Source organism: Cervus canadensis, chromosome X, assembly GCF_019320065.1.
Source record: "Cervus canadensis isolate Bull #8, Minnesota chromosome X, ASM1932006v1, whole genome shotgun sequence".
NCBI classification, from domain to species: Eukaryota; Metazoa; Chordata; class Mammalia; order Artiodactyla; family Cervidae; genus Cervus; species Cervus canadensis.
Genome location: NC_057419.1, coordinates 76999959 through 77024490, shown reverse-complemented (window position 1 = coordinate 77024490; position 24532 = coordinate 76999959). Strand labels below are relative to the sequence as shown.

Below are 24532 nucleotides of genomic sequence, written 5' to 3'. Positions count from 1 at the left end.
ATTAATACCAATACCAAAAAAATATTTACCAAAGATAATTTTATAATAAAAAATTCAGATGTTAAGCTACATCAGGTAGTTAACACTCTGTGTTATAAATTCAAGACTCTTCCATAACTTTTTATCGTAAGAGCTACCATTTCAACAGAGACTAAAATATTTTATATCAGTCAAATGAACAAAGCTAGTTTAGTGTAATTCTATAGTGCTGCTACTGACTCTTTCACTACAATGAGATACCATAGTCCTCTTGGATTTTCACCTAGTAGAAAAGAAACAGCATCCTTCTGGCAAGAGTTTGAACAAAACACTAACCATCAAAGATTTCAAGAAAAGAGAATGCTTATCTTCTTTATGTAAAAAAGCAACAGGTATATGGAAGCAACTAATGTAGTCAATCTCTAGTTAAAACTCACATTAAACAAAAGCTCCATCTGCATTCATGGAAGAACTAGTTTTCCAGTGCTGAGCACTTTGTGGGTATAAAATGTTTGGTTCAAAAAAGAAGTTCTGACCAAATGTACTAGATATAGCCATTAAATATCAACTATTGGAAATCAGCCATTATAAAATTGCAACCTTAACTTAGGATATAATTCAAAGGAAAAAAAGTGAGTTTGTAGTGTAGAAGGAAACAGGAGGAATGAAAGGAAAATTCTAAATAGCTAAGTATGCTTAGTTCTTCATAATGGTAAAAACTGTATTGTTCTAATGTTTTATCTTAACTCTTTATACATAAACATGTATACATACACTCTTTATATATAAAAAATAAGTTTTCTTTATAAAGAAATGCAGTCACTATGGTACTTTACAGGTTGCTAAGTGGTTTAGTGGGCTTCCCTGGTGGCTCAGATGAGAAAGAATCTGCCCGCAATGCAGGAGACCTGGGTTCGATCCCTGGGTCAGGAAGATCCCCTGGAAAAGGGAATGGCTACCCACTCCAGTATTCCTGCCTGGAGAATTCCATGGACAGAGGAGCCTGGTGGGCTGCAGTCCATGGGGTCTCAAAGAGTTGGTCATGACTGAGCGACCAACACTGACTGACTAAGTGGCTTAGTTAAAAAGGACAACAGCAAAGAAATATTCAGGAAGGAGAATTAGTATGTTTAAGTGTGTAATAAAGACAGCATTAAAAATACACCACCAAATATCAGTATAGGGCTTTATGATTCACAATGTATTTTCATATACATCAGCTCATTTATTCTTCATTATAACCCTGGGAGGCAAGCAGTATTATCCATGTGAAAAAAGTGGGATGAGAAATTTTAAATTACTTGCCAAAGATCAAGCAATTCAGTAATTTGGCATCACAAATTCAAATTACCATGATAAATTCACTCTCTCCAATTTGGACTTGAGACTGAGAATGAGGATGTAAGGGCAGGATGGTAACATAATGAAACGGGCCTGGTCCCAGTCAGACAGAGCTAAGTTTGAATTTTAGTTTTGCTGCTTAACTAGCTCTGCGACCTCAGGCCTTTATTTCCTCATCCATCAATGGAAATACCACCATCTACCTTGGAGGATTGTTAATTGTTAGCAGAGGGTATTTGCTCTATAAAGAATACCTACTTTTATTCTCTTCAGAGAGGTATTTTAGAAGCAGTATATTTTCACCTAAATACTACTCCAAACATACACCCATTTTTACCAGATGCCAACTCCAACGGCAAACAGTAATAAAATTACTCTCCTCTGTCTGGCTCAAATTAGCTGTTACCTTGGATAGGCAAATAGGCATGTGGTTATTTCCAATGCTGCAATCAACACTGTCAGAAGTCATGTCTCTACTGACAAAGCAAAGCCAAGAACAGATTTCAATACTGAACATGATCTGAATCCAAATCACACAAAACCAAAATGACCATCATTTGTGTTTTCCCTTAATAGTCCCACACAAGTTGGTGAAAGCAATAGACCATTTCAATGTTAAATGGCAAGGGCCTATTATCCTCATGCTTAGAAAGATTAAAACAACAGGCTAATAACACAGCTAAAGTTTTCCTGGCCAGGATTTCATACTTCTTCCCACTCATTCAATAAACACCAAGTGCCTTGAACAGAGGAGGCACACAGTGGATTCTCTATAAACATTTGTTTGAAGGAAGAAAAGGAAGAGATAAGGTAATGGGAAAAGGGAGGGACAGAACAGACTGTGATAGGTAGTGAGAAAAATAAATAAATAAATAAAGGTAATTTCTAGCCTAAAAGAGCTCAGAGTCTAAACAACAACAATTTAAAAGGTTTAAAATAATAAATGTAATTAAAACCATTAAAGGAACACAAAGGAAAGAAGCATTCCCTCTGTAAAGGATAGTCATGGAAAGCTCTGAAGAGCAGGGGAAATAAACCAGCTTGGTCCTTCAGATCTATAATCACCCAACTGAAAACTGTAGAAGAAGAAAGTGGAAGGGAATACTCTTGGCAAAGGGTGAAGGAAGAGAGTATCAAAAAGTAATGCCCCAAAGAGTAGCTGGAGCCAAACTGTGGCATCTGAACTTGAACCTGTAAGCAATAGGGAGTCTAAGATTTTAGCCATAAGAACAAGATCAAATCAGCATTTCAGAAAAATATCTCTAGTCACAGCATGAAGGATGAACTTGCATAAAACTGAAGCTTTAGCTTTCACATTTCTTAAATTCCTATTTTGGAAAAGTTTACATAATTAAACTTTCTGGTCTTACTTACAATTTAGCAAAATATGTAACTGCTTGTTTTGTTTAAATTAATATTTATAAGCTCAATTTTAATAGCTGTTAAACCCTTGACTAATTTCAAAACAATGCTTTTTTTAACACTTGGCATCATAAAAAGTGAACTACTTACTTCTGAATCATTACTCAAATTCACACAACATCCCTGTGAGGCATTTTTATATGGAATATACATAGGCTTACAATGAATTATACAGTCTCTCCCACAAGGGAAAGCCAGACATGAGTTAGAAACAAATACCTTAGATCAGCTTCCCTGGTGGCTCAGCTGGTAAAGAATCGGCTTGCAATGCAAGAGACCTGGGTTCAATCCCTGGCTTGGGACGATCCCCTGGAGAAGGGAAAGGCTACCCTGGCCTGGAGAAATCCATGAACTGTATAGTCCGTGGGGTTGCAAAGGGTCAGACACGACTGAACGACTTTAACATACACCTTAGATCAGGGTCAAATCACACAGCATTACACTGGAAACACACTGTAAAGACTTTGAGTACAAATATACAAGTACAATGTTTTCAACCATAATATGAGGCTAATAATTATCTCATAGGGGTATAGGGAGGAATAGGGTAAAAATGATATAAAACACCTTACACAGAGTCTCCAAGCATATTGCTTATATTCAATGTCAGTTCCCTTTCCTTCTCTTCCCATCCCTTCAATAACAAACCTGAAGTTATCGAGTTAGAGTTATTAGGTTGGTACAAAAGTAACTGCAGTTTTGCATTGTTGAACTTTCCTGTTTGATACTGGAATACATTCTTAAATAAATGTGGCTATGTTATACATCATCTTAATACATATTTCTCACTTTATTTTTTTTGCTAATGACATTACTTGTTTATTTTGCATTTATTTTACACTACAGAAATGTTAAGACAAAAAGCACATTTGAGCGATTTTTTTTATTAAAGTTCAAAATTGGTCGTAAAGCAGCAGAGACAATTCGCAACATTAACAAAGCATTTGGCCCAAGAACTGCTAATGAATGTACAATGCAGCGGTAGTTCAAGAAATTTTGCAAAGGAAACAAGAACCTTGAAGATGAGGAGCACGGTAGTCAGCCGTGGGAAGCTGACAACAACCAAGGGCATCATTGAAGCTGATCCTCTTACAACTACACAAGAAGTTGCCCAAGAAATCAACATCAACCATTCTACGGTCGCATGGCATTTGAAGCAAACTGGAAAGGTGAAAAAGCTCGGTAAGTGGGTGCCTCATGAGTTGACCAAAAATCAAAAAAATCATTCTGAAGTGTCATCTTCTTTTATTCTAACAAGAACAATGAACCTTTTCTTGATCTGATTGTGATGTACAACAAAAAGTGGGTTTTATATGATAACCAGCAATGACCAGCTCAGTGGTTGGACTGAGAAGCTTCAAAGCACTTCCCAAAGCCAAACTTGCACCAAAAAAAGGTCATGGTCACTGTTTGGTGGTCTGCTGCCCATCTGATCAACTACAGCTTTCTGAATCCTGGTGAAACCATTACAACTGAGAAGTATACTCAGCAAATCGATGAGATGCACCAAAACCTGCAATGCCTGTAGCCGGCATTGGTAAACAGAAAGGGCCCAATTCTTCTCCACGACATCACCCAACTGCATGCACCACAACCAATGCTTCACAAGTTGAACAAATTGGGCTACAAAGTTTTGCCTCGTCTGCCATATTCATCTGACCTCTCGCCAACCAACTACTGCTTCAAGCATCTCAACAACTTTTTGCTGGGAAAATGCTTCCACAACCGGCAGGAGACAGAAAATGCTTTCCAAGAGTTCGTCAAATCCCTAAGCACAGATTTTTATGCTACAGGAATAAACAAACTTATTTCTTGTTGGCAAAAATGTGTTGACTGTAATGATTCCTATTTTGATTAATAAAGATGTGTTTGAGCCTAGTTACAATGATTTGAAATTCATGGTCCAAAACTGCAATTACTTTTTGTACCAACCTAATATTTGATGGGGGAAAATAAGTCATTTGCTCATTATTAAGTTATCCTTGAAGATCTAACAACTTAAAATGTTTTTTTTTTTAAATCCAATAACCTTTTCTATATGTATACTATAAGCCTTTCCTAGATTTATGCTATAGAAGTTCATCAAACATGATATCATTTAAACATTTCACAACATTAAATATGATCATTAAATTCATTTGTGAGGCTGTTTCAAATAAATAATCTGCCAAAGGACTATAGGAAAATTTATAAATCTGATGCAAGATCAACAACTTTTACCAGCAAGTTAATTCTGTCAAACACAGTTAAATATTAAGTATTACATTAGCATTTCATAACAGCTTGCAACAGGGCAAACTGAGGTTTCTAACATCACTTCCTTCTCAGCTGAGGTTGTTATAAAGTTGGCAACTAGAAAAAATATATTATAAGTTTGTAGAATGTTTTGTGATCATATAACAAATATGTTTAGTCCCATCTTCCTATAGTTTTCCAAAATACATCTAGATAAAATAGAAATGTTTCACTATCAAACAGGGCTAAGCTAAAATCAGCACCAAAAAGGTACGAAATTAGTATTTTCAAGAATCTCATCTAAAATATTTTATAGGAATGCAACTATTATTTATTCATTTTTCAAAAACCCTTTAATCCAAATCCTTAATGTTGAACTTCATCCCTTACAACTATAATATTTAGGTTAGTTCCCTATGATCTTTCTTAAAACTGTATCATACCTGGAATTGATTTTTCCTAACACTATACTTACATAAGATAAACATTAAGTACTTACACCACTCCCAGCATATCAAACAATAAATAACAGATTCCCCTGACAGGACTCTGATGACCTGGCAAAGCCTGAGTGCTTGCAGCCCAAATCATATGAAACTATAAATCACTCTTTATTTTCTAGAACATTTCTAAATGGATTCTTACTTTCTACCTTGGAAGTCACTTCATGTGTTATTTATAACTAGTAAAGACCAGAATGGAAAGAAAATTACACAGAACTAGACTGGTTTCAACTGCATATCTGAGGTTATTTATATATCTCCCAGCAATCTTGAGTCCAGCTTGTGCTTCATGCAGTCTGGCATTTTGCAAGATGTACTCTGCATATAAGTTAAACAAGCAAGGAGACAACACACAGCCCTGTAGTACTCTTTTCCCAATTTTGAACCAATCAATTGTTCCATGTCCAGTTCTAACTGTCGCTTCTTGACTTGCATACAGATTTCTCAGGTGGCAGGTCAGGTGGTCTGGTATTCCCATCTTTTGAAGAATTTTACACGGTTTGTTATGATGCACACAGTCAAAGGCTTTAGCGTAAACAATGAAGTAGATGTTTTTCTGGAATTCTCTTGCTTTTTTGATTATCCAACGGATGCTGACAATTTGATCTCTGGTTCCTCTGCCTTTTCTAAATCCAGCTTGAACATCTGGAAGTTCTTGGTTCACCTACTATTGAAGCCTAGCCTGGAGAATTTTCACATTACTTTGCTAGTGTGTGAGATTAAGTTCAAACTACCGCAATTGTGTGGTAGTTTGAACATTCTTTGGCATTGTCTTTCTTTGGCATTGGAATGAAAACTGACCTTTTCCAGTCCTGTGGCCACTGCTGAGTTTTCCAATTTTGCTGGTATATCGAGTGCAGCACTTTCACAGCATCATCTTTCAAGACTTGAAATAGCTCAGCTGGAATTCCATCACCTCCACTAGCTTTATTCATATGAATTTTTAGGAATGTCTAATAAGAGCACTGTGAAGTGAAAGTTGCTCAGTCGTGTCCGACTCTTTGTGACCCCATGAACTATAGAGTCCATGGAATTCTCCAGGTCAGAATACTGGAGTGGGTAGCCTTTCCCTTCTCCAGGGGATCTTCCCAACCCAGCAATCAAACCCAGGTCTCCTGCATTACAGGTGGATTCTTTACCAGCTAAGCCACAAGAAGGAGAAGGGAACGACAGAGGATGAGATGGTTGGATGGCATCATGAACTCAATGGACATGAGTTTAACCAAGCTCCAGGAGTTGGTGATGGACAGGGAAGCCTGACATGCTGTAGTCCATGGGGTCGCAAAGAGTTGGACACGACTGAGCAACTGAACTGACTGACTGAATAACAGCACTGTTTCAATATTAGGAAAACTGGATTCTTTTTTTCAGGCTTATAGTAAATAGCTGAAAAGTCACTTAGCCTCTCTGGAATTCAGCTTCCTTATAAATATCCTTATAGATAAAATGAAGAACTGGAAGTAAGTGACCTGTAAGGTTTGTTGCAAGGTCTCAGAGATGAATGTTAGCGACAGATCAACAACTTGGCCTCTGTTCTTATACAAATGGTTTGAACTTAAAAACAGGATTCAGGGAAGATGGCATTAGGAGCAAAGTTTCTGAATCTCCCCCTGAGACCCCCATAAAAATAGACAGTGCAACCAGGATACCAAAACCAAACACCCAGGGACAATATCTACAACAAAGATAGATGACAAAATATTGTGATGAACTCCAAAATACAAGTGGGTCATTAGGAACTTTCAATAGCTATAAAATCCGCATGGTATAAGAAACTGTACAAGGAAAATGACCAGAAGACAAAGAAATGTGTGACAGCATTGGTGGCCAGAAAACCCCAAAATTGCTATCAGGTACTCACTGGAAGCTTGGGAGGTCATTCTGAGAATAACAGCAGCAAGTGGGAGAGGACATTACAGACTCCAGGCTGTGGATGAGTGCAAAGGAACCCCTGGGAATGCTAGAGAGGTGAGAAAGTGCGGATGGAGTTGGGCCCTATGAACTCAGGAAAATGAAAAACTGTCCTTCTAGGTAAATTCCTGCATGGAGGAGTAACTATTGGGAGTGAGTGAGTGAGTGCTCAGTCATGTCCAACTCTTTGCGACCCCACAGACTGTAGCCCACCAGGCTCCTATCTCCATGGAATCTTCCAGGCAAGAATACTGGAGTGGGCTACCATTTCCTTCTCCAGGTGATCTTCCCAACCCAGGGATTGAATCTGTGTCTCTTGCATTGGCAGGTGAATTCTTTGCCACTGGGCCACCTGGGAAGCCCAGTGGTTATTTTTTAAAAGGTGAGCCCTTATCTTTTAGATACATATTGAAATATTTACAGATGGAACAATATGACATATAGGATTTTCATTAAAATAATCCAGGATTTGACGCTGAAATGAGAAGGCAGACAGTACCAAATGAAAGAGATAGGCCACAAATTGATAAGAGTTGATACTGGGAAACTGGTACATGACAGTTTTATTATTCTATTTTTTTTTATGTTTGAAACTGGCCATAATAAAACGTTTAAAAAATAAAATTTAATACCAAATTTAGTGAGATAATGAAAGGCTGGGTCTATGAAATAAAATAATCCCTTGGAAAACAGACATTTAGTATTTTGTTATTTAAACTGAGAAAACTGTATCAACTCAAATCTCTTAATGAAAGTTTTACTAAGTAATGTAAATATTTGACAAAAACCTATTTCATACCAGGAAATAAAATAAGCAGATTCAACTACAATTAACTTTCACTTGATTTTCTTAATGCTAGTATTTCTGTTTTATCAATTTAAATGACTAAAATCATCTTTCACAGTGAAGGATATCCCAGCTGAGCTCTCTTCAAATTTAATAGCAATATTTAACTTGTGAAAAGGAAAATAAAGTCTCTTGTTCAGAACATATTTTACTTAGGCGTCACAGAAGAAAAATGATCTTTAGTGTATTACTTATAAAGCTATGAGACTAAAATAGATAAGAGAGATTGTGCTTATTCCAAGATCAAGCAACAAATAACCTTTCTTCCTTATACGAATCCTTTCATGAAATCCATTTTTTTAAAAAGTATAGAGATAAACCTTATGATCCTTATGAACTAAATTTTGAAAGAGTCTATGAATTTGTTACTATATATCATTCCTTGAGGTAAACCACTTCAAATTAAGTTTTAAACTTAGTCTTATTATGTATCTAAGAAAAAATTGGCTACATTTCATTGAGAAAACATTGAGGATAATATTTTATACTATTTATTAAAAAGCTGAACAGTGATTATACTGAGTTTACTAAAATAAAACATAAAATCTTATCTAATGAAAATAACAATTTTATTGCATTAAGAATTTCTAAAACACTGTAACAAGAGGGATAAACCAAAATCAATGTAAAAGGTTTGTGAGTCATTTGTCAATGATCTTGCACTTGAAAATACACATTAAAAACATCTAAAAATCAGCATGACTTTTCTCTTTTACACTGCAAATATGACACAATGCTAAGGAAAATATTTTACTCACCCATAACCCAACCCCTAACAATTTTTTTTTTCATTTTTCCTTTACTTACTATTCTTTGTCCACAGGTATACATTAGGCAGTAAAGGATGGGAAAACAGACATCAGGGCTTAAGTACTGTACCCAAAGTCACATACCCAGTAAATGGCAAAGTTAATATTGGAACCTATCTAGTCTGGCCCCAGAGTCTATGTTCTTAAGTACTATCCTGCCTCAGGACATCTAAATCTCTTTGTCCATCTCCATTAGGTAATCTTACAATTAATTCAGTTTCCCAAATGACTTGAATCTTGGAAATAGGTCCTTATTGGTAGATACCAATAATGCTATAAAGGGCTTCCCAGGTGTCACTAGTGGTAAAGAACCAACCAGAAAATGCAGGAGACAATAAAACGGCAGGTTCAGTCCCTGGGTCAGGAAGATCCCCTGGAGAAGGTCATGAGAACCCACTCCAGTATTCTTGCCTGGAGAATCCCATGGACAGAGGAGCCTGGCGAGCTATGGTCCCTGTGTTCGAAAAGAGTCAGATGCAACTGAAGCGACTTAGCACAGCACAATAATGCTATACAGGTATGTTCCTCTTTGTAAACTAAGAAATTGGCATTCAGTGGTAGCTATTAAATGTAGAAGGAATCAAAGACCTAAACAAAAACATCATTTTACAAGTACTAATGAAAATACTTACTCATATAAGGACTATCAATCAATTTTAAAACAATGCTGTGAATACCTGGTATCAAACAGTGTTTTTTGCATAGTGCCAGAAGCAATATACAGATTATTTTCAATACACAAGGGAAAACTACATCCATACAATGGAGGCATCATATTGTCATCATCCTAATCCTGGGTCAATCTTAGCAACACTCACAATGGATCAACCAGATATTTTGTGTCTTCTGATATGATTCAACATGATATCTATATCACCAAAGATGTCCTAGCCAAAAATGTTAACCTTGAATCCACCAAGCCTTTAGATATATATTTCAGTTTATAGGAAAGACAGTCTAGAGGAACAAGGTAAATGATACTATGAGCAAGAAAGCAGCCAAATTTAAAAGGGAAGGATCACAGGCCTAGTCTCTCTTTGACATCTCAGTCATCACTTAAAAAAAAAAAAATTACGCCAGAATAAAACAGATTTACAGGACACATCAACCAGAAGCAATACATAATAATGAATTGGACACAAGTTTGTATATACCAGCTGTAAAGGGTATTTTGGGGTGGGAAAATGTGGAAAGCTGAAGGAGTCTTTGGGCCTAGAAAAGAAAACAACAGTCTCAAAGGCCCTTGCTGAATCATCTAACTTCAGAGAAAACAAAATTGAACTTTAGTTCCTGCCCTGATGCTCCAGACCAGTTGTATCTATCTGGGACTTATCACCCCCTGTCCAGAAACCTTCCACCCCCTACATCTACCAGAGACGTATCACCCCCTGCCCAGAAGACTTATCACCCCCTGCCCAACTACAAATGCCATCTCAACTAAAGAATACCCAAAAAAAGCCTGATTAACGTTTCCCTCATTGCTTCCACAAATCTTCCTTTAAATATGAAGGCTCCATCTTTCTAAATTCCATATATATGTGTTAGTATGCTGTAATGTTCTTTATCTTTCTGGCTTACTTCACTCTGTATAATGGGCTCCAGTTTCATCCATCTCATTAGAACTGATTCAAATGAATTCTTTTTAACGGCTGAGTAATATTCCATGGTGTATATGTACACAGCTTCCTTATCCATTCATCTGCGATTTTTCAAAAGAACAGCATGTATATTATCGTGGTGAAGCAGATCACCAAAAAGCCCCAGTGGGATGCATGAGACAAGTGCCGGGCCTGGTGCCAACTGGGAAGACCCAGAGGAATCAGGTGGAGAGGGAGTGGAGAGGGGAATGCGGATGGGGAATTACGCGTAACTCTATGGTGAATTCATATCAATGTATGACAAAAACATCACCGAAATGTTGGAAGTAATTAGCCTCCAACTAATAAAAAAAAAAAAAAAAAAAACAAAAAAAAATATGAAGCCTCCCTGATCCCTCTTGCGCTCAGCCTGGTCATTAGGCAGACTCCTTGCCTGAATAAAGGTAACCTACTTCCGTTGAGGTAGTCTCTCAATCTTTTCTGCCTGGGCCTGAACTATACCTTACAAAAGTTAAATACAGTCTGTGTGCTAGATAAGATAAAACTACTGGAATGAAAAGAAAGGTGAGACTTATGTACTGAAAAAGTTGCAGAAAAACACGTACTTAATGATCTTATTGTGTCGTGAATGTGTGAGTGTGTTTACGACTTTATATATTTCCTAAGGGAGACAGGGGCTTGAAAAGCTGAAAACTGAAGGTCAAATAAATACAATTATTTTGATGAATATGCATGACCGACTGAAGTTGAAGATTTGCAATCCTAGAATACTACGAAATACTAATAGCTGTGGGTAGGGGAGGGGGAGTTACCACTAAATGCATCTGTACAGATGAATCTCACAAGCATAACATTTATCAAGGAAAGCACGTCACGGAAAGAACACACAGAATTTTTGACAAGTGTCAAAAACAGAAAAAAACTAACAACATGTGGTTTGGGGATATACACATGTAATATAAAACACTTCACAAAAAACAAGAGAACAATTAAAGCACTTTGTCATAATGGTTATGGCATGGGAAAGGAAGGGAAGATGGACAGTGATACATATACATACAGGGAGCTCCCAAGGTTCTGGTAATGCTCTTTTTCTTCAGCTGGGTCATACATACATGTCACTCACTTTGCTATTGTTCATTGAAAGAAAGAAATTATATATATATATACATATAGATATATAGATATCACACACACACATTTCATTTGTATGTATGATATCTTGTAATAAAAAATATCCTGAGCAATATTATAAAACTGCCTACTCCATCCACCCACCAGACTCCTTTGAGACATTGGGGCTCTCCAATATACAACATTATATTATTTACAAATTTTACTATGAAAAGCAGCTTTAAAATAGATGCTGTCACCCTTGTAGCTTTTTACCTCTATTAAGTGATTTTCTCACAATAAATTCTCAGATCTGGAGTTACTGAGTCTAATAGAATAAACATATGTACAATTCTTAGGACAAATCATTGTATTACTTTGCCAAAGCATTGTCCCAATTTATAATATCATCAGCATTTCAACTGAATACAACTTTATCAACAATTAGTTGATGTTAATGTTTTTAAAAGATTAGATTTGTAAAAACTTTTTGTGTTTTTGTGTGTTTTTAATGTTTTTAACTATTAGGTTATTTTGCACTTGACTACTGATCAGGAAAAATATTTTCCCCACAGTTTGTCAACTATCTGTAACTCCTCTTGTCTGTTTACATTTTCTGCCCATCTCACCTGTAGAGATCTTGATGTTTTTCATACAAATTTGAAGGTATTATTTGTATGTAATTAGTCCTTTGTTATGAATTACAAATATTCCTACTCTGTTTTCCTTTTTCTTTTAGTTTGCTATTTTTCAGAATAGATGCTATAATTTTTTATATATTTTAACATTTCGTTTCTTGAGATTTCAAAGAGGAAAAGTTATCATTTCTCTACAGATCAGATGATTCATCTGTTTCCACTTAACAGTTCCAACTATACTCAAAGAGACACTCAGATTACTGGCAGAAAGGTCAAAAATTGTTCCTATAATGAAAAAATAAAGGCAATATTTCAATTAGTGGAGTAAAAATAGATCAATGGTGTTAGAATAACAAGTTAATGATTTAGTATGAAAAACCCTCATATTCTAGAATAAAGTAAATCTCAGGTGTATTAAAATTTAAATGTAAGATATAAAATATTAAAAAGAAACAGTCAATATTTACTTAATCTTTGAGGGGAAGGCTTTTCTATGCATACCTCCAAAGGCAGGAACCATAGAAGGAAAAAAAATTGATAGATACTTAAAAATTATCAAGTTTCACACATGAAAAACTGCCATGAAAATAGAAGGCAAATTTATAAAATACCTAACAAAGAATTAAAGCTTTTAATATATAAAGAATTATTACATATTGAAAAGAAAAAAAATCACACAATAGGAACATGGGTAAAAGCAATGAATAAAAGAAACATAATTGACCAACATACCTATTAAATAATCTCACTTATAATCTGAAACTGTAAATTCAGACAAGGAAATATTTTCTGGCTATGATGTTGACATTCATAGAAAATACTGAAAGACTATGGGAAAGTAAGCATTCTCATACTCCGCTAGTGATACTAGATTAGCAAACTTTCCTTAAGGTAATTCATCAATACAAATCAAAATCTTTACATAACCACCCTCTAAAATTCAATTTAACATTTACAGTTCTAGGTATTTATCCTAAGGAAGTAACTAAATATATACAAAAGGTTTAGGTACAGCATGTTCATCATAGTATCACTTCATGAAAGTGAAAAACTGAAAACTTTAAATGTCCAAAAAAAGTTGATAATTTAAATAAATTACAGGACATCTATAGAAATACTAGTGTATTTACTAATCATCTACTAAAAATGACATTTAATAAGCTTTTGGAAGTGACATAATCATAGAAATGAAGAACAGATAAAGCGTTGCCAGGATTTAGAGACGTAGGAAGGATGGAAGTGTTTGTGGCTATAAAAAGATATCATGAGAGACTATGATGAAACTGTTTTGTATCTGGATTTGACAACAATCTACACATGTGATAAAATTACACAGAACTGAATACACACACAAGTATATGTAAGACTGGTGACATCTGAATAAGGTCATTGCATAAGATCAATTACCTGGTTGTATTACACATATTTATGCAAGATGCTACTTACCACTTGGGAACGCTGGATGAAATATATACACGATCTTTCTATACTATTTCTTACAACTGCATATGAATCTAAAATTATCTCCAAATAATAAGTTATTTTTTTAAGACACTGAGGATGAAGATTTGGCTATTATGAAATGATATTCATAACGCTGTGAACTGAAAAACAGAATAGCATACACACATCTATACACACAAAGTGAGAAAAGGTCTGGAAATATAAACATAAAAGTGTTAGTTATTATTATTATTTGTTAATGACAGGGCCCTTGGAGGGAAAAGATATTACCACATCCACTCTGTCAATTATTAACAGGATGAGTCCACTGTAAGTGCTGACAACTGTTGACAATTATAGGAACCAAAAGAACCAACCAACCAAAAAAAAAAAAAAGCTTCATGAACAGAACAATAAGTCCCATACTTGATCTTGAAAACTTAATCTACAAGTGCATAAAACTAAAAATAAAAATTTAAATGACAAAATGGCAAACCCTTGCACACACACAAATAACCTATAGGGCATTTCTAACAATGATTTTATTTCTGTGGAAAATTATGTATCTTGTAATCAGTGAATAATTCTTAGGGAAACAGATTTTCAAGTGGAAATATGACTGTATTCTCTGACCCCATTTCTTGCCATTACTTCAGTGGCTGATTCTGTTTTTTCAGTTTTAAGGGATAAACACAACCAGGTCATTTGGTTCACCTTCATCAAAAGGTTTGCAAGATGGCAACAGACGTCATGATGCTATCAATAATGAGTTAACATCACAAGGCTTCTCTGGCATCAGGACTTTAATGCCAACAACAGTAACACCCCAAAATGAAGCAATTGCCAACCACTAAAGTAAAACACAATAATCTAACCTTGACAATATAAGATATTTTTTCACATGGAAAAATACAACCAGTTCAATCTAACAACACCTGGCCAGAGCAACTTCAGTCTTAACAGTCTGACCTCAGTCAAACTTAACTAAGTCTTAGGTTCCACATTTGTAAAATGGAGATAACAATAAGCATCTAGCAACAGACAAGGTTACTGTGAGAATCAGATGAGATAATGTACTTTACGGGCTTAATATAGTACTCACATATAACAAATGCTAGAAATAATTTCATACATTTGTTTAACAGTGTGTTGTATATACTAAATTTAATTTTCTGTCATCTATTTAGCTTAGATAGCTCATGCCAAACATAGAAAACTAAGGATTAGAACACAACTCAGCATCTTCCTAATGTGCTTGGTATCTGTATGTAAAATGTTATATCCCTACACGTTATTTTGTGCAAGCTTTTCCATCACAATTATTTTAAATGCATATATCGAAAAGCAGTTTAACAAATATCCAAATTCAGATCACAGATACATGACCCAAAATAGTTCAAAGCAATACAAAATGACTAAAATTGCCATTAACCAAAAGCCACTGTAACTCAACATGAACACTGGGCTGGACAAAAAAGATATGTATGAACACTACTCAGGAGAAAAAGCAGATACTTGTACTTTTATAAACGTGATATAAATGAAATCAGTCAAATGGTATGACATTATTCACTTAAACTCTTGGTAAAAATCCAATATAAGATCAAACACTCGTGTGAAGCACCACACGGGCAAAGTTGCCCCTGGTCTCTTCACCTTTCTATTTTCAAACTAGTTTTTAAATAGTCTCATTATGAATAACACAATAGTTCTTATAATCATACTTGGAGAAGTCACTATCTGTGATAAATTCTCATCTTTTACACTGCCTTTTAATAAGATTATCAGAAAAGCAAAAATGACAATAAATCAATCTTTCAAAAGTATCCCTATTTTGTTTGTCACAACTAAATATCCCCCAAATGTTTCCAATCTCTCTGGCATTTACGCATAATATATGTGTACATATACATATATATAGTTTGTAATATACATATGAATATAAACTGAGAAGTGTTAGTGATTTTTAAGCTGTTCTAGGTTTTAAACCATTTACATAGACCATTTTAAACCATTTACATAGTTACAAAGCCTAACTTTTCAGTTAGAAGATTGCACTGAAACTTAACAGCGTGAGTAACAGGTCAATTATATGGAATTATAATTGTTTCTGTGCATTGGAATTTTATGTTAAACATGAGAATGTGATGGCAAGCAGCCGTATTTGATTTTAATTGCTGTAGCCTGAGTTACCCAAAACATCATGAGAACACTGGAGAAAACGAGAAAATGACATGAGGCACGGGAGATGAAAACGATGCTGCAGAGAGAACTCTGGTTACAGATGCAGCTCTCTCTGAGGGACTGGTTCAAACTTATGATTTACAGGGAAGAGTAAGCCTCTCCCAAAGAATCTTCTCCACAGTTATATAATTCCCTTTACTTTTCTAGGTATTGACAACACAAAAGACATACTTCTCCATCAATAAATGGCTGAAGAATTGCAAAGCATTTTTCAAACAGCAAAACCTCTAAGCTTTCTTTAGTTCCTTCAGCATTTTACACTGACAAGAGTTTCATACTATGCCTCAAACAAGATAAACCTGTTCAAAACCATCAGGCAAAACAAATAACAAATGATGCAAGCTGGTGAACAAAACAGAGAAAAGAAAATGAAAGAAAATCATCAGTTAAGAAGTCTGATAGAAATAGTGGTAATAGACACACAAAGGTCTTTCCCACCAAACAGCCAATGAGAAAGACAATGACTCAGACACCTGAATCTTTCCGCTGCTCTCCATGGAAACCATGAGCCTTTCCTAAGAAGCCTTCACTCCTTGACAGCAGTGGTGATAGAAGCCTCTCAATCCAACAGTATGGGCTATAAATTTCAACTACGTTTTCTGAACACCTACTAAGCATTTTAAATAATTATTCCACTGAATCCTCAACACAGCTGTCTGAGGTTTACTCTCTTTTAGAGCTAAGAAACTTAAGACATTAAAGAACATGTGTAACGTGGCACAAGAGTCATAACTGATTCAAACACAGTCTGTCCAATTTCAGAGCCACACTGTCAATCACTAAACCAGGTTATCCCACCTCTGAGATCTAACGCCTGGTGATCTGAGGTGGAGCGGATGTAATAATAATGGAAATAAAGTGCACAATAAATGTCATGCACTTGTATCATCCCCAAACCATCCTGTCCCCCATCCATGGAAAAAATGTTTTCCACAAAATCAGTCCCTGGTGCCAAAAAGATCAGGGACTTCTGCACTACACGATGCTCTCAAATGAGATACATATATGTCAAACTAAACAGAACATATGGATGGTATAGCATTTATAAAACAAAAGGACTTTTAAAATACTACTTTCATTCCTACCATGTTATTCAGTTAATCAATATTCTCTAAACTTTAAAACTTTTTGCCCTTAGCCAATCCCCTTAAATATATACGAATATATGTATGTGGGTGTGCTTCAGTGATACACACATGAAATATGTTCCATAAAACTATACTCATCCTTATTACATATAATATATTCTAATACACATTCTATTCTACCTGTTCTTTTTAAATGCTGGAATTGATTCCATGACCCACAAATAGGTGGCATCTTGCAAATTAAAAAAAAAAAAACAAAAACTCTGCTCTAGACCACAGGTTCATGGATTTTTGGAAATACAGGCAAAAATAAAGCATAGACATCCTCTGATGTTAGAACCACATACAGGCATCCCAGGAAAGGACTAAATAATACACATATATGAGACATCACTTGGCAGGAAGTCTGGCATAAGCAGGTATTTAGTAAAAATCAGTTTCAACTATACCCCCGACAACATTACTGCCCCCCAATGTTTCAAGAAGCAATAGTTAGAACCAGACATGAAACAATGGACTGGTTCAAAATTAGGAAAGAGGTACATCAAGGCTGTACACTGTCACCCTGTTTATGTAACTTATATGCAGAGTACATCATGCGAAATGCCAGGCTGGATGAAGCACAAGCTGGAATCAAGACTGCTGGGAGAAATATCAATTACATTTAATATGCATATGACACCACCCTTATGGCAAAAAGGGAAGAGGAACTAAAGAGCCTCTCTGATAAAGGTGAAAGAGGAGAGTGAAACAGGTGGCTTAAAACTCAACATTCAAAAAACTAAGATCACGGCATCTGGTCCCATCACTTCATGGCAAATAGGTGGGGAAACAATGGAAACAGTGACAGACTTTATTTTCTTGGGCTCAAAAATCATTGCAGATGGTGACTGCAGCCATTAAATTATAAGACCCTTGCTCCCTGGGAGAAAAGCTATGACAAACCTAGACAGCATATTAAAAAGCAGAGACATTACTTTGCCGACAAAGGTCTGTCTAATCAAAGTTATGTTTTTTCCACTAGTCATGTATGGATGTGAGAGTTGGACCATAAAGAAGGCTGAGCACCAAAGAACTGATGCTTTTGAACTGCGGTGTTGGAGAAGACTTTTGAGAGTCCTTTGGACTTCAAGGAGATCAAACCTGCCAATCTAAAGGAAATCAATCCTGGATATTCATTGGAAGGACATGCTGAAGCTCCAATACTTTGGCCACCTGATGAGAAGAACTGACTCATTAGAAAAGACCTTGATGCTGGGAAAAATTGAAGGCGGGAGGAGAAGGGGACAACAGAGGATGAGATGGTTGGATGGCAGCACCGACTCGATGGACATGAGTTTGAGCAAGCTCCGGGAGTTGGTGATAGATACGGAAGCCTGGTGTGCTGTAGTCCATGGGGTCGCAAAGAGTCGGACACGACTGAGTGACTGAACTGAACTGAACATCAAGAAATTCAGCTGTGCTACCTACATGATCTTTCCTGATGAAAGCAGTTTATCATTTCCAAGAAAATGATTCTTTATAAGCTGCTTTGATAGAAAAATTTCTGAAAACACTGACTTGACTTCAAATGAGGACTATATAAAATTTAGTCTTTTCTCAAGGACCCAGTGTCATAATTAGGCACATACAATGGTAAATTTTAGAGTTGGGAGATGCCTATCTTAGAGGTCACCTAATTCAAGTCTCTCACTTTACAGATGAACAAATCGATGGTCCAAGATGTTATGCAACTTGCCAAAGTCACCTAGAAGGAAGGTTAAGTGATTCCCTTTATGCCAGGTTGCTACAGTGACTGATTCTGGACTATGCTGAGCATGATATAGCAAGGCAGTCAGGATTTACGAGCAATATCCCTGTAATTTCTCCCATATTTGTTTTTATCTCATTTCTTTCCCCATAATGTTTAGCAATAAAATTCTTAAATGAAAAGGATCCATGTGTTTATCCTCTGCAGGAAAAATGTTTAAGCTAGTCTACTCCACAGTTTATTTAGGCGAAGAACTCCAAAATATAGTATGTGTGATGTACTTTAGAAAGGAAATGGATGCTGAATGAATCTCTCTGTGGTCTTCAGAAAGCAAGACGGATGCAACAAAAAGCCCACATTGGCTTAGAACAGCTCTGAGCATGTGACTGTCAGGAACTCCAAATAGTTCCTCAGAATAAGTAACACAGTAAACATCACAAGAACAGGGACTAGGTTCTGGGCTGAATAATTCTAAAAATTATGTAGTCTGTCACTATGCCAAATGGTCCCAGATCATTGTGTTGCCTGATGTAGGTTTGCATTTTAGGTGTTTGTCTCTCCCCTTTTACATTAGGATATAAACTGTCACTTAGGTCTAATAACCTCCAAACACAGCTTTTGCAGAAGTTGTTAACATTTCCTGTGTCTTCTCTAGAGGAAGAAATGCCAACCCACTCCAATATTCTTGCCTGGAAAATCCCATGGACAGAGGAGCCTGGTGGGTTACAGTTCAAGGGGTCACAGAGACGGACACAACTGAGTGACTAACACTTAATATGCTCTGAGCATGCTAGAATTTTCTAAAATAAGAATGAATATGCTCTAAGTGAGAGAATGAGGGATTCCCCTATGTAAAAATGATGCCAATAATATCCCATGATGCTTGTAACTTCCATCTCACCTGCCCTTATGTTGAGTTGATGGCTCTGCTGGAGGTTACAGATTATACAAGATGTCAGATAAGTCACCTCCAGTGAGGTGTTATTATGTTATTACGTGACTAGGACAATTTTTAACTTGTGACAAATGATACTTCTCTGTAACCTACAAAGTTATTATTCAAATATCTTTATAAATGGCAAATGTCTTAAAAATGACAACCGTGCACCCAAACTAAAGGCCACTTTCTAGACACTTATCTCTACATCCATTTTTTAAGATAATTGTCATGATTTTTTTTCACTTTAAAAATTTTTTTAATTTTATACTGGAGTCACTATTCCATTTCTGTCCTCTCCCTTGAGGCTCCATTTGGCCCTCCTTCCTTATTTCAGTTTCTTCTATATTTTGCATGGTTTAAGTACTTTATCTTATTCTTCTGTTTTCAGGTGTTTGAGAGATTATTTCCTGTATTCTGTAACCAGGAGGAAATGGGCTTAAGTAAGAAAATACATACAAATCATTATTTTCCCATAATCTCTTAAAAACATGACTTTAATGAAAATGTTATATTATGAAGAATGAAGAGAAAAACAAGTTAATCAAGGCCAAAAGGATTTAAAATAATATCCACAGGTTATTTTACTTGATAAAGCAACTGTTTCTTTATGACATTTTAACTAAAACTAAATCTGCTAAAAGAAAAACTGCATCTCATAGCCCATTTCTTCATGTTTCTGATACATACATGATTAATTCTGCTTTTGTTATCAAAACTGAATCTTTGAAACACTGATTTTTCTATGATTGACTCAAGCTAGTACACTTACTAAGGCAAACACATCTTAAAGGCCACTTTCAGCATACTATTTCAGAAGAAAAATATTCCAAACACATTAAAAATCACCTATTCAATTCAATAGTGATTATAATTATTGAATTCATTTATTTGAGAATGACTTTTATCTAAATACAAAACTTCAAATCATAAATGTAAACAATGTGCTTGAAAAGTTAAACAGTGTTCACTAAGTGATATGAAAACCTCTAACTCAAATAAGTTCTTCCCATACTTTGAGAAGTAACATTACTCTCATGGAAATAAGTCTAAAATGAATCTTTTTCCAAATACACCAGATGCTTCCTGATGCAATTTTCTGGATCACCCACAGACTCTTCCTACCTCTATCACAACAGACTCCAAGAAGACGGATATAGTCCATATCACAAACTGAAATAAGCAAAAAAAGTCGCTCGGTCGTGTCCAACTCTTTGCGACCCCACGGACTGTAGCCCAACAGGCTCCTTCGTCCATGGGATTTTCCAGGCAAGAATACTGGAGTGGGTTGCCATTTCCTTCTCCAGGAGATCTTCCCCACCCAGGGATCGAACCCGGGTCTCCCACATTGTAGACAGACGCTTTACCATCTGAGCCACCAGGGAAGTCTTATATAAGAATTAACAGCACTTAATAATAAGAATTGCCACTTATCAATTAAAATTTGAATCAAGAAACAATATTTTAATGATACAAAATAATTTTTAACACGCCCTAATTTCCAAAGTACAACAAAAAAAGGGAGTAACACAGGACCCAAGTATGTTATAACAACTATTCTAAAATAGATATTGTTCTAAGTTTTAGGATAGACTGGAGAGAATAAATAGAGTCTACTGACTCCTTCCAGCTGTTACCCAAGATCTGTTCATAGCAGCTACATCAAGGTTATTTGTAGCCATGCAATTCTCAGGTTGAGAAGAAACATGTCCTTGCTGTTTTGAGAACAATCACCCATGTAGAACTAGAGTAAGAGAACTTTTTGTTAGACAATACTGAAAAGGTTACTTAGTTCACACTGCCTATATTCAAAACCAAGGAAACTGAGACTCTGAGAGATTAAGTTCCTAACCCTAGAAATTCACACAGTTGGTTAATGGCCAAGCAAGGTCTACAACCAAGTTTTCCCAGTTATTTCTATTAATATGGTTTAATTCTGAGTGTCAGAACTACTGATTCTCCTTTTAGTATACAATGGACTTTTGGAAATTTACCAGCAGTGTGATCTTGAGCAAACTGCAACCTTTTTAAGAACTTTTTCCTCCTCTGTAAAGTGTAGAGAATACCTACTCTAACAAAGTTGTGAGGATTATATACCATTTGTAAAGAGCTTGGCACATGGATTAATAATCACTCGAAAATAGGCAGTTATTTTTACTCCCAACCTGGAAACATGGCTGCTCCTACCGTTTGAGAAGACAATGAGCTGAATTTATTAACACAATGGACAGGCTCTCATTCACCAGAGGTTCTCCAGCCTACCACATTCTGTAGACAGGACAAAACCCCACCCAAAAAATTATTTCATCCCATCTAAAATTCACCCTTTACACTGTCAAGAAAAACAAAATAACAACTTTTTCCAAATGTTTTCTGCCACGTGTTGTACGTGTAATTTGTCAACTAGAAACTGCAGAGGGAGTTCTGGCACCACCCAAACCATGAAGAATCAACGATGGGCAAGCAAGAGAAAGATATGATCACACATTAGAACTGGACTCACAGACCTTGTTTTCAGCTCATTTAGCTGTGGGTAGATAGGTGGGTAGAAGAAAGCAAAATTATTTCTTTCAGCACCATAAAGCAGGAATAATGGCTACCTCAACAAATTACAACCCCCTAGGCTCCGGACACGACTGAGCGACTTCACTTTCACTTTTCACTTTCATGCATTGGAGAAGGAAATGGCAACCCACTCCAGTGTTCTTGCCTGGAGAATCCCAGGGATGGGGGAGCCTGGTGGGCTGCTGTCTATGGGGTCGCACAGAGTCGAACACGACTGAAACGACTTAGCAGTAGCAGTAGCAGGCTTCTCAACACAACAGAAAAGAATCCACTTCCTCGCCTTAGTACATTTAAACGTAAATGGGTAACAACTGAGTAACAAACTGTATCCGAAATGCACTGAACCCTAGGATTATATAAATATATGAAAAATTCCTATGAAATGGCGAGACAAAATGATGGGGAATATCATTTCGAAATCAACGAGGAAGTAATGTCATGCCATGGTGTCTCCATTGATAAAATTCCCACCCTCCGTTCTCTTGACACTGCAAACCTTCCTCCCTCTAAGGAAATTACAGGAATCCCCCGCAGCAACCAACCTCAGCAATCGGCATCAACCAGATCGACCCCTACTCAAATGGCGCTAAGCACCGCGGGTCCAAGCCCCTCCCTGGAGCGCCAAGTCCCGCGTTGACTCCAGACTACCTCACTTCCTTTCCGTCCTCCCTCCCACACTCGACCCCAACATTTCTCGCCGACCCTCACCCCTGACAGAGAAGGTAGGAATGGGACAGACTTCCTACACTTTGTCCAGGTAGTACCAGAGCCACACATACCCGTCCCTATTACGATCACATCAAACTCCGAAGGGAGGTTATCCGCCATCTTGACAGGAAATGTGTCATGTGACTGTTCCTTGTGCAAATAAGATCAAGTTCGGCGCTGCCGCGGTAGGAGGCGGAAGGGAAACAGTGCATTCTGGGTATTGTAGTTCTCGAGTGGTGGGTCCAGGCAGGAGGCTACAGCATTATATTTGAAACTTTTTAATCGAACATTAAGAGCTCCATTCCTTTTCCAGGCTGAACAGTAGTGCATTTAGCCTGAAGTTTTGAGGTAGAAAAGAGTTGTAGATTTTTACTCTGATGGCTAGGACGAATGGTGGGAAGACCTGCGAACTGCTTGACAATGATGAAGCAAGAATTGTCAGGAGACACGAGGGCGGAGTGAAATTGAAAGGGAATTGCTCTGTGAACAAAGGAAATTTTCATTTCAGCCTGGAAACTGTTTCCCTTAGCGTGTCTATACTTTCGTTTTGGCCCCAGAAGCATAATTTTTCACACCAATATCTTCACACTCTATTCCTTATCTTTTTTTGTCTTTGTCGCCCCAATAAAAATCCACAAAAAAATCTCTCCGTAGCTTCGCCGGAATGGAACCTCAAAGCATCTGTATTTGTTCTAGTTAGTCCAAACAACCACCTTGCATATATATTAATATTGGTTGCAAGAGGGAAAAAAGAGTAGTTGGTTGATAGGCGTTAACTGATTCTGAATCTGGTTTCATACGCGTATACAAGGAGTTCATACAAGATTTTCCCAATAAGGTACTGCAGAGGTGATCTAGGTAAAGTGGCCTTTGTATTCAAGTGATTGTATTTGATGAGGGTTAGATTACCTCTGCCAAGCAGCTAATACAGCTCTCTAGCATTTTCAAGGTCGGCCTCCTCCCACCTGCACCCTCACCCCCCTTATTTAAAATGCTTTGCTGTCTGATAATACCAAAGTAAAAAGAGAGGGAAGGTGCATGGGAGTGAGGGAGGGTACTTTTTTGATCCCAGAAATTCATCGTGTTGTTATTTTACCAAAGTTTCAAAATAATTTAAATAAAGTGCCACGTTGAACCATTCCTTACACCACCTGTCTGACCTCTGAGCTGTTTGTAGTTCCCCAGTCACACTGTTGTTCCTCCAGCATGGAATGATCTTCCCATTCTCCAGGTAATATTTATCCCCAAGACTCAGTCAGTCATTTCCACCACCTCCTCCTTGCATTTCTTCCCTATATGGGGTTAAATTTCCCTACATTTTGCTACCACTCTGTCATAACCTCCCATGTTGCACTGAAAATTATTTGTGTTTATGTTGGTTCCTATACTGGACACATAGCC

At 36.7% G+C, this 24532-nt stretch overlaps 1 protein-coding gene across 1 annotated transcript in view; it reads right to left on the bottom strand.

The window, feature by feature from the left end:
* The window catches only part of CHM (CHM Rab escort protein), a 221307-nt gene extending 198040 nt beyond the window's left edge, over nucleotides 1-23267 (bottom strand). Inside the window, exon 1 of the mRNA XM_043459787.1 lies at nucleotides 23203-23267. Within this exon, the coding sequence (XP_043315722.1) occupies nucleotides 23203-23251 (49 nt within the window). The 5' untranslated portion in view covers nucleotides 23252-23267. The remainder of the gene's footprint in view (nucleotides 1-23202) is intronic.
* Between the last annotated feature and the right edge of the window lie 1265 nt (nucleotides 23268-24532).